Source organism: Gossypium hirsutum, chromosome D12, assembly GCF_007990345.1.
Source record: "Gossypium hirsutum isolate 1008001.06 chromosome D12, Gossypium_hirsutum_v2.1, whole genome shotgun sequence".
NCBI classification, from domain to species: Eukaryota; Viridiplantae; Streptophyta; class Magnoliopsida; order Malvales; family Malvaceae; genus Gossypium; species Gossypium hirsutum.
In genome coordinates, this window is record NC_053448.1 from 62,392,186 (window position 1) to 62,404,765 (window position 12,580).

At 33.1% G+C, this 12,580-nt stretch overlaps 2 protein-coding genes across 4 annotated transcripts; both read left to right on the forward strand.

The window, feature by feature from the left end:
- Window positions 1–237: 237 nt before the first annotated feature.
- LOC121224441 (protein SAR DEFICIENT 1) lies at window positions 238–4,349 on the forward strand. 2 transcript variants are annotated; one of them, XM_041107759.1, is made up of 7 exons: window positions 238–396; window positions 1,186–1,252; window positions 1,606–2,143; window positions 2,668–2,828; window positions 2,919–3,113; window positions 3,406–3,502; window positions 3,881–4,349. In XM_041107759.1, exons 1-7 carry the CDS (start codon window positions 305–307, stop codon window positions 4,105–4,107), a joined length of 1,377 nt encoding a protein of 458 aa, XP_040963693.1. In that variant the 5' UTR covers window positions 238–304; the 3' UTR covers window positions 4,108–4,349. The 2 variants fall into 2 exon arrangements, with proteins under 2 accessions (XP_040963693.1, XP_040963694.1); XM_041107760.1 differs by having other exon boundaries at window positions 265–530.
- A 1,847-nt stretch (window positions 4,350–6,196) lies between these two features.
- LOC107931068 (kinesin-like protein NACK1) lies at window positions 6,197–12,236 on the forward strand. Of its 2 annotated transcripts, none has more exons than XM_016862854.2 (15): window positions 6,197–6,319; window positions 6,890–7,169; window positions 7,265–7,351; window positions 7,440–7,540; window positions 7,640–7,756; window positions 7,862–7,943; window positions 8,028–8,095; window positions 8,183–8,242; window positions 8,372–8,496; window positions 8,645–8,843; window positions 8,932–9,042; window positions 9,139–9,231; window positions 9,428–10,387; window positions 10,467–10,789; window positions 11,729–12,236. In XM_016862854.2, the coding sequence occupies exons 2-15, from the start codon at window positions 6,932–6,934 to the stop codon at window positions 12,054–12,056; spliced, it is 2,892 nt and encodes a 963-aa protein (XP_016718343.2). In that variant the 5' UTR covers window positions 6,197–6,319; window positions 6,890–6,931; the 3' UTR covers window positions 12,057–12,236. The 2 variants fall into 2 exon arrangements, with proteins under 2 accessions (XP_016718343.2, XP_016718345.2); XM_016862856.2 differs by having other exon boundaries at window positions 6,210–6,319; window positions 6,863–7,169.
- The last annotated feature ends 344 nt before the right edge of the window (window positions 12,237–12,580 follow it).

Below are 12,580 nucleotides of genomic sequence, written 5' to 3' on the forward strand. Positions count from 1 at the left end.
TATCATGGAATTAACCCTAAATAATAAAAAACAAATGATTGACTCAAAGGTTAGTCGACGTCAAAGTCATTGCATTATTTTATACACATATATTAATTTACATAGGTTAGTACGTGGCTATTACACTGCTGTTTCCTCTAACGTTCCAAGAACCTTCTTTTTTATTATTAATTTTTTTGAACTCTCCTGTATTTAAACTCCATTTTCGCCTTTACACCATTCTTAAACCCATTTCCTCTCCTCTCTCTCTCCTTTTTGTTGGGTTTCAAATATCTGGGAATTAATAAATACTCAGCTGAAAATAATGGCGGCTAAACGGCTTCTTAGCAACTCATTTTCCGACCAAGCCGATGAGCCGAAGGAGAAACGGACGAGACCTACCCCTTCTTTTACTTCGTATGTTTTACCTTTTTTTTAAAAAAATTATTATATGATTTTTGTTACGACACAAAATACAAGGGCGACTTGTGATGGGGATTTCTACATCACATTTCTCACCATACAAGTGCAGAGAATCGTTATATTTTAAGGTGAAAGTAAGAGATCGCAACTATTTTGTTTGGTTGGTTAAATCGGTTTTTATCATAATTTACAAAAAAGTTATTTAAGAAATGTATAATTGAAGCAACTTTAGGTTGATGAATTTGGTTGGTTAAACTTTAGGTATTAGTCTTGAATAATATATATTTTTAAATAATTAAAAATATTAAATTAAATTATTTTTCTGATCAGATCGGAATAATTAACTGAAAATAATCAATAAAATTGAAAACCATTTAACTCACCCAAAACGAAATTGATTAAATCGATTGAGTCAGTCTTTTCGATTTAAAATGAAGTGAGTCTTTACTTCATCACGGTTTTGATCTCAGGCTTGGTTTAAGTTATATAGGACTTCAGAAGTTGAGATAATTAAATGAGATTATATTTGATGTGATAGTTATTTTTAATGGGATTGCAACGCTACTTGTCAAATCATGTATTATCTCTACAGTCTTTGTAATGGCATGTATTGTATACCCATTTTGTCTTAGAGATATTATAATTTCACATGATAACATTTAAATCTTTTTACATGGTTTTATACTATTTTAAGATGCAATTTTACATATTTTTTTAGTTTTTGATTTAAAAATTGTTAATTAGAAATCTAATTTTTTTTTCTTATCTCTAATTGTTTAATAGTGTGATTGGGGAAGCTGTTATGGATAAGTGTTTGAGTACAGCTCTGGAACCAATCCTTCGAAGAGTGGTATATTTATATACTTTTCATTACATCAAACAAAATATTTTGGGAAAAAAAAGCATTTTTTTAAGGATAAAAGTTAAATCAATATTATACATTATTAAAGACATGCGTGTTGGTTCAATTTCGATTTTCAAGGTTTTTTTTATTTATTTTAGATTTATTGATTTCATGTATTTCTAAATTTATTTAAATAGAATGGTTTTTAAAAGTTTTGAAAGTTAAGTGATTGTATAATTTAAAATTTCGTATAAATAATAAAATTTATAATAGAAATAATGAATTTATTCTTTAATTTAACAAACTTCTACTTTCACCCTTGAAAATCTTTATGATATTGATACCTAATACATTTGCAGGTGCACGAAGAAGTGGAGCGTAGTCTTCGAGCTCGAATCCGTTCTTTCAGCAGGTCTCCATCGCTTCGAATCCAAGCACCGCAACCGTCAACTCTCAAGCTCATTTTCCCTAAAGCTCTTACCGTACCGATCTTTACCGGCGGCAAGATCGTGGATGAAGAGAGCAATCAACTTCGAGTACTGCTTGTTGATACAAGGGGAAACCAAACGGTTCTTTTCCCAAGCCCATTTAAAGTAGATATCGTGGTCCTCGACGGGGATTTTCCGTTGGATGGTAGGAATTGGAGCAACGAAGAGTTCGATCGGTACATCGTGAAGGAAAGAACCGGCAAACGTCCCTTGCTCGCCGGTGAATTGGTTGTCACGGTGAGGGATGGAGTCGGTTTGATCGAAAATATTGAATTTACGGATAATTCGAGCTGGATCCGGAGCCGGAAGTTCAGAATTGGCGCGAAAGTTGCGGGAGGGAGCTGCCAAGGTGTACAGATTCGAGAAGCCGTGACTGAAGCTTTTGTCGTGAAAGATCATCGTGGCGAATGTAAGTTTTCGTCGTTCTCCATATTTATACCGAAATTTTCTTTTCAAATTTTCATAAGCTTCTCTTAATTAAGGTTCTAAAGAAGGTTAGTTAGTTCCATAAAACATGTGATTAAGATCTTGAAGATGAGCTTAATTAGAATCAATCTTCATTCCATTAAACATCTAAAATAATTTTAAATTTTAAAATATTCTAATTGAGGTTGTTATAATGTTGTATTAATCAATTTCACACATCAATTTAATTTTGTTAAATGTCAAATTAGATATGACGTAGAACATTTTTAAGATATATAAATTAAATTGTAAATATGTATAATTTTTTGTTTGTTTTCACAATATCAAATAGATTTTCGAGTTTGAATGATTAATTTAATCTTTCGCTCATGTTTCTGTATGTTTTTGTTTTCAACTTTCAATTTAACAATTTGATAAAAGCTGAAAAATGCATATAGATTGTATTCTTTGATGAATATATATTTCAATTACATGAAAAAATCTTATACAAAATAATTGTTATTGAAGTATACAAGAAACATCATCCACCAACGTTAGGAGATGAAGTTTGGCGTCTAGAAAAGATTGGTAAAGATGGAGTATTCCATAAAAGGTTAGCCTCTGAGGGAGTTCACACGGTGCAAGATTTCTTGAAAATGTGGGTCGTCGACCATGCCAAGCTTAGAACTGTAAGTATTTTGCAAGCACTTGTCAAAATTTGTCTTTGCTTTTCTTTTATATATATATAAATCATAAATATAACTCGATTCTTGGAACAGATTTTAGGCCCTGCAATGTCAGAGAAAATGTGGAATGTGACAGTCAAGCATGCTAAAACTTGTGTTATGGGGAACAAACATTATGTTTTTCGAGGACCTGATTACAAAGTCTTGTTGACTCCCATTTGCCAACTTGTGAATGCAGAGATTAATGGAAGCATATATACTACTCACAACCTCAGTGACATTAACAGAGTAAGTGTTAGTAATTGGCTTTATTCGTAAATTAATCACTGAATTATAACTCGAATTTTATATTGGTCTTTAACTTTTTTTTTTCTGTCAAAAGTATATGATGTCTTATAAGAATATATCACGTGTCATTTTCTTATTGATTGATATTGTTTTTCTTGAGTAAACAGAAGAAAATGATAGTTTAGAAATTACTTTACGGAAAAAAAATTTAAGGACCAAACTGAAAATTGGCTATAGTTTAGGAGCCAATTTATTTATTTGTTTTGGGTCCTAATGGCATTTGAAATTACAGGCATATCTTGAGAATTTGGTGAGAAAAGCATATGCAAATTGGTGTTCCTTGGAAGAGATAGAAGGAATTTCCGATGAAATTGGCCTTCTCACACAAGGTAATTCATTTTCCATGGAATTTTCGTAACACAAAACTTGAGTTTTTTTGGGTCCGATTAAATGCAAAATTGGCCCTTAAATTATATCATTTTTCCCATTTAAGTACCTAAAGTTTTTATTTATTAAAAATAATACTTAAACTATCAATTTATATCATTTAACCCCAGATCACGTTGCTGACCAATAAGAACGTGATACATGGCATGTTTTTATTGGATGTCATATATTTTGTTTTGGATAAAATGAGACAAAATTGATACTTTAGATACTACTTTTAACCAAAAAATTAGATACCTAAATGAAAAATAATTTAATTGAAGGACCAATTTTGTAAATAAACATTTTTAAGTAGTGATTTATAAAAAAATGTTACACAGGCGATCATCCCAATCATCAACAACCCATGGTGGGATCATCTCAATACAAAGTGTATATGACGGATCGTTTGATCGAGGGATATATACAAAACGAAATGCAAGCAAATCGGGAAATAAGTCCGATATATTTCAATACCTCAAGTGAAAATGGGGTAAGGCAGAAAATGTTTCCATCGAACTCGGATGATGATTTGACATCTCCGAAATCTTTTATTACATGGGGTTAAATTGTGAAAACTGTTATCAACAAAAGTTGGTTACATAAGTAAAACATCTTAGAAAGACGAAAATTCAAACCTTGAATATATATTATTAGAAAGAATAGACATAGGCAGTAAAATAGATATAAGAAGTAGTGTAAAAAAGTGAAAACTGTTGAAGCATTTACTTTTTTTTTTATTGAACGAGAAGTATTTACTATTAGGATGGTAAATGAATTGAGCTTAACAAATAAACTTTTGTTCATTTTCATTTGTTTATTTTTAAATTTATTCGTGTTCAGTTTGTGTTTGTTAAGAATTTCAAATTTTTTGTTTATGTTCATTTATTTAAAATTATGTGTGTTCATATTCGCTTGTTTAATATCCACGAACATGTTCATTTAACTTAATTGAATATGTTCAAGAACATTAAACGAACATGTTCAATAACAAAGTTAATAAATAATAAACAAACAAACAAACAATACATACATACATACACGCAGATATTATTTTAATATTTTTATGAGAAAATATTATTAATAAATAAACAAGTCATAAACGAGCTTATAAACGAGCCAATAAACGAGCATAGACGAACCGAACACACCTCTATTCGTGTTCGTTTGTTTATTAAACGAACATAAAATTTTTGTTCATACTCGTTTATTTAGCTTAATAAATGAACATAAACAAACGTTATATGAACGGTTCACGAATAGCTCATCGAACGTTCTATTCATTTACACCTCTATTTCCTATTACATGTAGGAGGAACATTTACAAGTTGCATATGTAATTTACTGTTATTTATTTTTAATTTTCTTCCCCTACTTTCCAATGCTATCTTGTCACAAGAAATCAGTTGGAATACCGATTTGAAGAATGATATTAAATTGGTTAGATTGAGAATTAGTACGGATCAATTTAATTGATTAATAAATCGAGACTGAATTATTTTTTAAAATTTTAATTGAATCGATTGAACTGATCAAATTGATTTAATTGACGAATTGATAGTTTAACCGATTCAACCTCCAATTTAATTTTAAAAAACATTGCTTGTGGTTGATGCTCCTTCTAAATAAATAATCAATGTTGACAAAGTGAAGAAGAAATGTTGAGGTAAATTTTTTAGAGAGAGCTTTTCAATATAAATATAGTAAAATTATAAGTACATACCGAAGTAAGTATAAAATAGATAAATGTAAAGGAAAGGTTAAATATTTTTTTGGGGGAGCTGTGATTATGTTATAAATATAAATATATATTTGAACTAAAATATAATATATAAATTTATATTTTCATAGTTTTTAGAAGGATTAAATCAAAAGTTTATTATTTTTGAAGTTAAACTATAAATTTATTATATATTAACTTATAAATTTATAAGTTTTTTAGGGAGCTTAAAACATAATTTTTCCAAATTTTAAGGGGTTGTAGCCATTGCCTATCCCTCCCTTCGTCCTTGCATAAATGGACAAATAAACAAATAAAGGCTAAACGAAGGTGTTCAAATAAAGACTAAACCTTTTAAAATGGTTAAACACCAAACATATTTTCAAAAGGGCTCAAACAAAAACTTTTTAAAGGTTGTATATTAGGTTTTAAATTATGTTTTTATTATTTTCTTCTTTTTAAATAGCAACGGATCTACCGTGTGTTTTATTTTAAACATACCAATATTCACATAATTTTATATTATAAATCGACTTAAAGTGCATGAAAAAAATTCTTATATGAGCATATCTAAAAATGTTTGATCCTTATGACCAATTCTTAAAAGGTTTGGCTCAAATTTGACCATAGAGAGCATTTCATAAATATAATTTTGAAATCTTGGAGGGGCCGTCTAGCAAAATTACCGCCTTTATTTTTGTTCTTTTGTGTTGGGCAAAGTCCCAAGTAAATCAATCATTAAATTAATTAATACAAAATTAAAAAGCCGTTGTTAAAAACTTGAAAGCCGGTCCCGCTTCTAACCCAACGATAAATAAAGCGAACCATATCATCGATAACTCGGCGCGAAATGATAAAAATAAAGAAATAATGACGAGAAAATGAACTAGCCGTTAGGGACCCTAAATTTCAAATCTCTTTCTTCAATGGCTTTTCAATTTTTTCCCCATTAAAGACAAAGCTTCGAAATTTTTTTTTCTCTAAATCCAATAACTCCCTCTCTCTTTCTTTCTCTTTGTACGCTCCCCTACTGTTTAGAAGTCTTGATCCAGAAACTTCAGTAAGTTTTTAAATTTTAAATTTTAAATTTTTTCTGGTTTTTGATTTGGTAATTTTTGAGCTGAAAATGGAAAATAATTGAAGACAAGTGAACTTTCCTTTCAAGAAACTGGATTAAGTTGAAGATTATAGGGGGAAAGAGGCTTCGTTTTTTCAGATAATTGGAAAGTTTCTTTTGGTACAACGATGAATAGACCATAACTTGGGTCCAATTAGAAAGTTTCCTTTGATGCTATGCAATGTGCGATTTGCTCAGATGATTTTTTTTTAAATATTTATTTTTATCATTCTCGTAACTGAAGAACTTTGAATTTACCTTTGATTTACTTAATTTTTTTTCTAATTTAGTACAAGTAATGAAGGATTTGGGATATTTCAAAGCGAAACTTCTTTTTTCAGCTTTCATTCACTAAATCTTTTAGGGATTTATAGATTTATATATGTTTAAATTTGTTTTCAGTTTTATCCATAATTTGCTAAGTGTTCTTAGATTGCAAATTGGCTAACGATTTGTTTATATTTTGCTGATTGTTTCCATTTCCAGTTCATATTTAAGCATTTCTTTTGGTAGGTTTTCAAATTTAAAAAGACAAAAAGGAAGTAAAAGAAAAATATGACAGTCAAAACACCAGGAACCCCAAGCAATAAGATAGATAAGACACCAGTAACAACCCCTGGAGGTCCAAAATCAGAGGAAGAGAAGATTGTAGTTACTGTAAGGTTAAGGCCATTAAGTAAAAGGGAGCAACTAGCCAAAGATCAAGTAGTATGGGATTGTGTTGATGACCACACCATTGTTTCTAAGCATCCTTCTCAAGAACGCACTGCTCAGCCATCTTCTTTCACATTTGGTAACTCTTTAACTACATGTTATTTATATAGTTGGTTTAAGTTTTCATTGGAATTTGGTGTTTGAGGTTCTTCTTTCTTTCTTTTGTTTGCTCAGATAAAGTGTTTGGACCTTCATGTTTGAATGAAACGGTGTATGAAGGAGTGAAGAATGTTGCTTTGTCTGCTTTGGGAGGCATAAATGGTATTTTCATTGTATTATTATCTTTTCTACTGATGACTGTTTTTGTTCCCTTTATTGAACCACTTGAGTCATGTAATTTTTTGTGCAGCTACTATATTTGCATATGGCCAAACCAGCAGTGGGAAGACATACACAATGAGAGGAATAACAGAGAAGGCTGTCAATGACATCTATCAGCATATAATGAATGTGAGACTGAGCTTCCCTTGAAGTTTAACTATTTTTTTCTTGTTGCACACAAGATGGCTGTGGATTTCTTAATTATTCTGTTCTGTATTTGAAATGCAGACACCAGAGAGAGATTTTACCATTAAAATTTCTGGATTAGAAATTTATAATGAGAATGTTAGAGACCTGTTAAATTCCGAATCTGGCCACAATCTCAAGCTTCTAGATGATCCGGAGGTAAATGGCCTTTAACTTCTTTTCATAGGAACAAAGCACTTATGCTTTCAATCCTCCTCCTTCTGTCGTTTACTATATTTTTGTCTGTTTAATCTATGCTTGTAGAAAGGTACTGTGGTTGAGAAGTTGGTGGAAGAAACAGCAAGCAACGATCAGCATCTAAGGCATCTAATTAGCATTTGTGAAGGTAATTAATGAATCAATTGTTTCGAGTTAGCAGACCTTTTCCTTCTTTTAAATGCGAGTCTAATTGTTTTACCGGCATTTGTAGCTCAAAGACAAGTTGGAGAAACTGCCCTAAATGACTCTAGCTCACGGTCACACCAAATAATAAGGCTGGTATGAATGAGGATTTCTGTTGGTTTTGTTAACATACTCAATGATGTGTGGAAGCTAATTCATAAATTTATTTGGCCAACAATGTAGACAATTGAAAGTACTCTTCGTGAAAATTCTGATTGTGTGAGATCATTTGTTGCAAGCCTGGTAAGACTGTATCCCTTCTCTTCCTTAGCCAATAAAATGAATAAATATGAGCTGTACAATCCTCACTTGCTTTACTATTTGCATGAATTATTGTTGCTGATGACAATCTGTTGGGACCAACACTTGTAGAACTTTGTGGATCTAGCTGGAAGTGAAAGAGCTTCACAAACAAATGCCGATGGTGCAAGGCTCAGGGAAGGCTGTCATATTAACCTTAGTTTGATGACCCTGACAACTGTAATCAGAAAACTCAGGTAAGAATCTATCTTAAAATATTTCTTGTTCTGAATATTCACTGTATTTAGCATTTCATGGGAGACAATAATGAAATGAACTTCAAAACTAGACATATTTTAAGTTCTATTATCATTGTGTTCATGATTGACTGATCTTTCTTTGCAGTGTTGGAAAAAGAAGTGGTCATATACCATATAGAGATTCGAAGCTTACTCGAATATTACAGCATTCACTAGGTGGAAATGCACGAACTGCCATCATATGTACTTTGAGTCCAGCACTAAGTCATTTTGAACAATCTCGTAGTACTCTCTTCTTTGCTACCCGGGCAAAGGAAGTGACAAATAATGCACAAGTCAACATGGTACTTATCTTTTTTTCATTCATGCTTTACGAGATTGACAAGAATTTCCTAATGAATTGACATGAAACCTTTTTGGAAACTTTGCTAGGTTGTTTCAAATAAGCAATTAGTCAAACATCTGCAGAAAGAAGTAGCCAGGCTAGAAGCTGAGCTTCGCACCCCGGATCCATCTAGGGAGAAGGACTTGAAAATACAACAAGTAATAACTATTCAAAATTGGCTTCATCTTGAATCGATTTATTTCATACTGTAACTTGAAGCATAAGTAATCACATTTCTTGTGTTTGCTCTCTAGATGGAAATAGAGATTGAAGAGCTAAAGCGCCAAAGAGATCTCGCACAGTCTCAAGTTGATGAGCTACGTAGAAAACTTCAGGAAGATCAGCAGGTTCCGTCACTTTTCCTTCTTATCTCTCTTCCCCTTTGCACTCTCTTTATTTCTGGATTCATTTCAACTTACTTGCATGTGTTTATTTATTCAGATTTCAAACCCAATTGAGTCACCAAGTCCATCTGTCTTCCCCTTTGCACTCTCTTTATTTCTGGATTCATTTCAACTTACTTGTATGTGTTTATTTATTCAGATTTTAAACCCAATTGAGTCACCAAGTCCATCTGTGAAGAAGTGTCTATCGTATTCCGATGTGTTGTCTCCAAAACTTGATGGAAAGGATCTAGGCCGTCATGATAAAACAAGAAAAACAATGTTGTTGAGGCAGTCTATGAGGCAATCGTCAACTGCTCCTTTCGCACTTATGCATGAAATTCGTAAACTCGAACACCTCCAAGAGCAGCTAGGAGAAGAAGCAAATCGAGCTTTAGAAGTACTTCAGAAAGAGGTGGCTTGTCATAGACTAGGTAATCAAGATGCAGCTGAGACAATTGCCAAGCTTCAGGCAGAAATAAGGGAAATGCGTTCTGTCCGGTCAGACCCGAAAGAAGTTGAAGTTGGAGCAGCTATAGCTCCTAACAAAAGTGTTAGTGCTAACCTTAAGGAAGAGATAACAAGACTTCATTCACAAGGTAGTACAATAGCTGACCTTGAGGAGCAATTAGAGAATGTTCAGAAGTCAATAGACAAATTAGTAATGTCTCTTCCAAGTAATCAAGAATCCAACTGTGAAGCTACCCCCAAAACAAAGAACCAATCTAAAAAGAAGAAGCTGCTTCCTTTAACGTCAAGTCACGTTACAAACCGGCCGAATTTTATAAAATCTCCATGCGCTCCTCTGTCAACCTCTCGGCAAGTTGTGGAGCCTGAGAATGAAGAAAATAGACCTCCAGAGGATGATGACAATGTTTCCAAGGACACTATCATCGAGTTCGAGAAAGAAACACCTGTGAAGAGTGAAGACTGTGGAGATGTTACATCAAAGGAAGGCACTCCAGGATATAGACGTTCAAGTTCAGTCAACATGAAGAAAATGCAGAAAATGTTTCAAAATGCAGCTGAAGAGAATGTACGAAGCATACGAGCATACGTAACGGAATTGAAAGAACGTGTTGCTAAACTGCAATACCAGAAGCAGTTACTTGTTTGTCAGGTAACAAACACAAGTGCCTTGCCGTTATGATACCTTACATTTTTCTCCATTTATCTAGTTTTTGACTTGCTTCTTTTAGGTGCTTGAGCTAGAAGCAAATGAAGCAGCCGGATACACTTTAGAGGACAATGAGAGTGAAATTGAACATGAGGAACCCCAAGTTGCATGGCATGTAACCTTCAAAGAACAAAGGCGACAAATCATTGAATTATGGGATGTCTGCTATGTCTCCATCATCCATAGGACACAGTTTTATCTGTTATTCAAAGGAGACCCTGCCGACCAAATATACATGGAAGTGGAACTTAGGCGCTTAAATTGGCTACAGCAACATTTTGCAGAACTTGGAAACGCAAGCCCAGCAATAACAGGAGATGAACCCACAGTGTCATTATCATCAAGGTTCACTTTCATTCTCTCTTTCTCTCAACCACACAATAACACACTTCCGTAAAAGTAAAATGGAGGCCTACTAGGAGTCTGATTGCATTTTGCATCTTCTACTAAAAAATAAGCAAATTAATCCCTGAACTAGTTAAAAAAGTATATTGGTATTTTCTGTTAAAATTTTCATCTATTTGTACCGTTAAAAACTTGCATGGCTGATGGAATAACCAGAGAGTGATATATGGCATGCCACCTCATGCTAACATACATGAACCAGTTTATAAATATTGGATACCTACAATCTTTGACTTTTCAAAGATGAATAGTGGCAGAAAGTTGGCACCGAAAGTAGAAAGTAAGATTAGTTGGCATGGGATAATTGCAATTTTGGTCCCTAATTGTATAGGGACATTGCAAGTTGATCCTTAAACCTCAACTATAAATAGGCCTAACCATTTCTTACTTTCTTCATCCCACACTTGCCATTCTCTACTTAAGGCAATTGTTCTCTCTCCCTATTTGTAAACTTTCACTTGTATTTTTGGAGTGAAATATATTTGGTAGTGCCCGAGGACGTAGGCAAAATTTGCTGAACCTCGTTAAAATTCTAGTGTTCTTTATTTTTTGTTCTGCATATTTTGCAAGTGTCATTGTAGTGATTTATTGTGCTATTAAATTACGATAGAGGGATATTCTGGCTAGGAAAGATCTGGTATGTAAGCGATCCTCGTGATCCACCTCTCTTTCCTGGGAATTGAACTTAGTGTGATTTTTCAGTACAATAATTTTACTCTTTCACACGCTTCCGCGCAACAATAAAGTACAAGAACTACTTTGCCCAATTTTTAAGTAGGGGGAGCAAAATGCACTCCCACTCAGAGTACAGGACCTTCATGGTACTTTTCCCACACATCTCTTGTTGCATCTGATTGATTATGTCTATTTTATTCACAGCATCAGGGCCTTGAAACGTGAAAGGGAATTCCTTGCAAAGAGGTTGACCACACGTTTGACTTTCGATGAGAGAGACGCATTGTACATTAAATGGAATGTACCACTTGATGGAAAGCACAGGAGACTACAATTCATAAACAAGCTATGGACTGATCCTCATGATCCCAAACACATAGAGGAAAGTGCTCAGATAGTGGCAAAACTTGTAGGGTTTTGTGAAAGTGGTAACTTGTCAAAGGAGATGTTTGAGCTTAATTTTGCACTACCAGCTGATAAGAAGCCTTGGATGGTAGGGTGGAACCAAATCTCAAACCTTCTTAATCTATAAGACAAAAATCATCTTGTAAGTACTTTTCTCATTTCTGTATATGTAAATGAATTTTTGGAGTCCTTTATCCAATGTTCTTTGTGACCATTTGATGAGCACATTGTCACTTGCTGATTGTTTTGAGGTATTCTTTGTATTCTTCATGTTTCAATAATAGAATTTGCTTCATTTTGATGTCAATGAACGTTTCACAATGCTAAGCTATTTTTCTTTTTTGGCTTTGTTTTCTGGGCTATTTGCACCACATGTCCCAAAATTATGGTCCAAATTTCAGATTGGTCCCTAAACTTTTCCCATTTCTGTATATGTAAATGAATTTTTGGAGTCCTTTCTCCAATGGTCTGTGACCATTTGTTTTGAGCACACTGTCATTGCTGATTTGTTTTGAGATGTTCTTTGTATTCTTCATGTTTCAATAATGGAATTTGGTTCATTTTGAAGTCAATGGAATGTTAAGCTGTTTTTCTTTTTTGGCTTTGTTTTCTGGGTTATTTGCACTAGATGTCCCAAAATTTTGAGTCTTT

Bases quoted from the DNA above. Each gene is read 5' to 3' on its own strand.
- LOC121224441 (XM_041107759.1), top strand. From the start codon at position 305: ATGGCGGCTAAACGGCTTCTTAGCAACTCATTTTCCGACCAAGCCGAT. The intron at 2,144-2,667 runs GTAAGTTTTCGT...TTGTTATTGAAG, and splicing joins GAAAGATCATCGTGGCGAAT to TATACAAGAAACATCATCCA. The intron at 2,829-2,918 runs GTAAGTATTTTG...TTCTTGGAACAG, and splicing joins ACCATGCCAAGCTTAGAACT to ATTTTAGGCCCTGCAATGTC.
- LOC107931068 (XM_016862854.2), top strand. From the start codon at position 6,932: ATGACAGTCAAAACACCAGGAACCCCAAGCAATAAGATAGATAAGACA. The intron at 8,497-8,644 runs GTAAGAATCTAT...CTTTCTTTGCAG, and splicing joins ACTGTAATCAGAAAACTCAG to TGTTGGAAAAAGAAGTGGTC. The intron at 8,844-8,931 runs GTACTTATCTTT...AAACTTTGCTAG, and splicing joins ATAATGCACAAGTCAACATG to GTTGTTTCAAATAAGCAATT.